This window comes from Geospiza fortis, unplaced genomic scaffold (assembly GCF_000277835.1).
Source record: "Geospiza fortis unplaced genomic scaffold, GeoFor_1.0 scaffold1, whole genome shotgun sequence".
NCBI classification, from domain to species: Eukaryota; Metazoa; Chordata; class Aves; order Passeriformes; family Thraupidae; genus Geospiza; species Geospiza fortis.
The window spans coordinates 8,199,281-8,201,990 of NW_005054320.1; the positions used below are offsets into that span (position 1 = coordinate 8,199,281).

The window sequence follows — 2,710 nt, forward strand, 5'->3', positions numbered from 1 at the left end:
GAGCCCGCCAGGAGCTCCCGCTCCCGACAGCCTGGCCCGCCCCCCAGAGCCCAGCTTTGGGCTCCCGGGCGAGGTGCACCCCCAGGGACCCCCCGCAGGAAGTTACCATTCCCAGCTGGAGGGCCAGGCCTCACGCATTTTCCAGGCTCAAGCCCCACAGACTCCTGCCTCCTCCTCCTCGTCTTCCTCCTCCTCTGCTGTTGCTGTCCCTTCTGCTCCGCCTTCCTCCTCCTCATCCTCTTCCTCTTCCTCCTCCTCTTCCTCCCACACTTCTCTTTATCCTGCTGCCAATGTGGTCCAGGTTGGGGCCAAAATTGCCAGTGGAGTGGGGGGGCTCCCAGCACCAGGGGCTCGCGAGCAGACCCTCAGCGCCAAGCACAATCCCCCCCCTACCACCCCAATCTCACTGGCGTCGGTGGGAGGAGGGCTCCCCCCTCAAAAGCCGCCCCCAGCCAACCCCCCGGCCGCTCCCCCGGCCTCGGCCCCTTCCTTCCCCCACGTCTCCTCCAACCTGCCTCCCCCGCCGGCCCTGCGCCCCCTCAACAACGCGGGGGCCGCCTCCAGCTCCCCAGGGATGGTGGGGCAGGCCCTGAGCGGCCACCTGCCCTCGCCCCACAGCATGGGGCAGGACAAGGCACCGGCCCTGGCCCCCTCCCGCTACCCCTACGCGCCGCCGCCGCTGCCGCCCGCCAGCTCCTCTGCCCAGTACCCGCAGCCCTCGGCGGGCCCGCCCCTGCCCCGCTACAGCGCCTCCTACGGGCACTCCTTCCCGCCGCCCAGCGGCCTCTCCGGCTCCAGCCAGCCCCCCAAGTACACCCAGCCCTCCCTGCCCTCGCAGCCCGTCTGGAGCCAGGGGCCGCCCCCTTACAGCCGCCCCCTGGGCAATGCCGGCTCCCACCCCGCCGCCCCTTTCCCAGGCCAGTCCCCCCATCACCAGCAGCCTCCCCAGCAGCACCACCACGGTCACGGGAGCAGCGGGGGCGGCTCCCCAGCAGCCACAGCGCCTCCCCAGCCCCCCGGGGGCTACCCCCACGGCCTGGAGTCCAGCAGCCATCTCCCTTCCCATCCCACCTACGGGCTGCGCCTCTACCCTCCCCACAGCCAGGCCACCTACAGCCAGGCTCCCTCCGCCACCGCGGCCGCTGCCCCCTCTTCCTCCTCCTCGTCCTCATCCTCTTCCTCGTCCTCCTCTGCTGCCTCTTCCCAGGGAAGCTACCCCAGCATGTGCATGCACCCACCGGGGCAGAGTCCTGCCCCCTACACCTTCCCCCCGCCGCCTCCCCCGTCCCCTGCTCATGGGGCTGGCCCTCCAGTCACCTCTGCTGCCACCACGCTCTCCACTGTCATCGCCACCATGGCCTCCCCCTCTGCAGCCCCCTACAAGACGGTCTCGCCCCCAGTACCCCCCTCAGCTGTGCCCCCCTATGGGAAGCGGGCGGCCTCCCCTGTCCCCACCTTCCAGCCCCCGGCCCCTTACAAGCCGGGCTCGCCCCCCACTTCCTCGGCCGCCGCTTTCCGTGCAGCCACCCCTCCTGGCTACCGGGTGGCCTCTTCCCCTGTGGCAGGGGGCTACAAAGCCCCCTCACCCGCCCCCTCTGCCCCACCACCCTTGCCAGGGAGCAGGGCTGCCCCGGCCCCGCCGCCACCCCCGCTCCCCCTCAGCGCTGCTCAGATCAAGCAGGAGCCGTCGGAGGAGTACGAGCCCCCGGAGAGCCCCGTGCCCCCTGCTCGCAGCCCCTCACCGCCCCCCAAGGTGGTGGATGTGCCGAGCCATGCCAGCCAGTCAGCCAGGTGAGGGGAGACTGGTTTCTCCAAAGGATGGGGAGGGCTGTGTGGGGCAGGGAAGAGGAAATTACTCCAAGCCTGAGGTGCAGCTGTGCCTTTTTGCCTTTTCCATGATGCCCTTCGCATTCCCACAGTAGCTGTTCCTGTCCCCGTCCCTGCTCACCAGCCCTGACAGGCTTCCCCTCTCATCCCCAGATTCAACAAACACCTGGACCGTGGCTTCAACTCCTGCTCCCGCACAGACCTGTACTTTGTGCCCCTTGACGGCTCCAAGCTGGCCAAGAAAAGAGCAGATTTGGTGGAGAAAGTGCGTCGAGAGGCTGAGCAGAAGGCCCGTGAAGAAAAGGAGCGTGAACGGGAACGGGAGCGGGAGAAGGAGCGGGAGCGGGAGAAGGAGCGGGAGCTGGAGAGGAGTGTGGTAGGTCTGGGAGCCCCACTGCCACAGCGCAGCCGGGGCGGATGCTCAAGGGCCCCCTTGGCCACTCCCCGCTGGGACCCTGAAGCCGGTCTCTCTGGTCTTTTGCAGAAGATGGCCCAGGAGGGCCGTCCGGTCGAGTGCTCGTCCCTGGGGCCGGTTCCCCACCGCCCCTCCTTCGAGCAGGGCAGTGCTGTAGCAACTGTTCCCCCATATCTGGGCCCCGACACCCCAGCTCTGCGCACCCTTAGCGAGTATGCCCGGCCCCACGTCATGTCCCCCAGCAACCGCAACCACCCTTTCTACGTGCCCCTGGGCGCCGTGGACCCAGGCCTGCTGGGCTACAACGTGCCAGCCATCTACAGCAGCGATCCGGCCACACGGGAGCGGGAGCTGCGCGAGAGGGAGGCCCGCGAACGAGACCTGAGGGACCGGGACCTGCGCGAACGCCTCAAGCCTGGCTTTGAAGTCAAACCGGCCGAGTTGGAGCAGCTCCACGCCGTGCCAGCC

The 2,710-nt window shown here is 69.2% G+C and overlaps 1 protein-coding gene across 1 annotated transcript in view; it reads left to right on the forward strand.

Annotated features, from left to right (window-relative positions):
- The window catches only part of ATN1 (atrophin 1), a 9,425-nt gene that overhangs the window by 2,973 nt on the left and 3,742 nt on the right, over nucleotides 1-2,710 (forward strand). The window contains 3 exon segments of the mRNA XM_031056623.1: nucleotides 1-1,791; nucleotides 1,981-2,203; nucleotides 2,312-2,708. The exon segment at nucleotides 1-1,791 is cut by the window's left edge and continues 15 nt beyond it. Of these exon segments, the coding sequence (XP_030912483.1) occupies nucleotides 1-1,791; nucleotides 1,981-2,203; nucleotides 2,312-2,708 (2,411 nt within the window).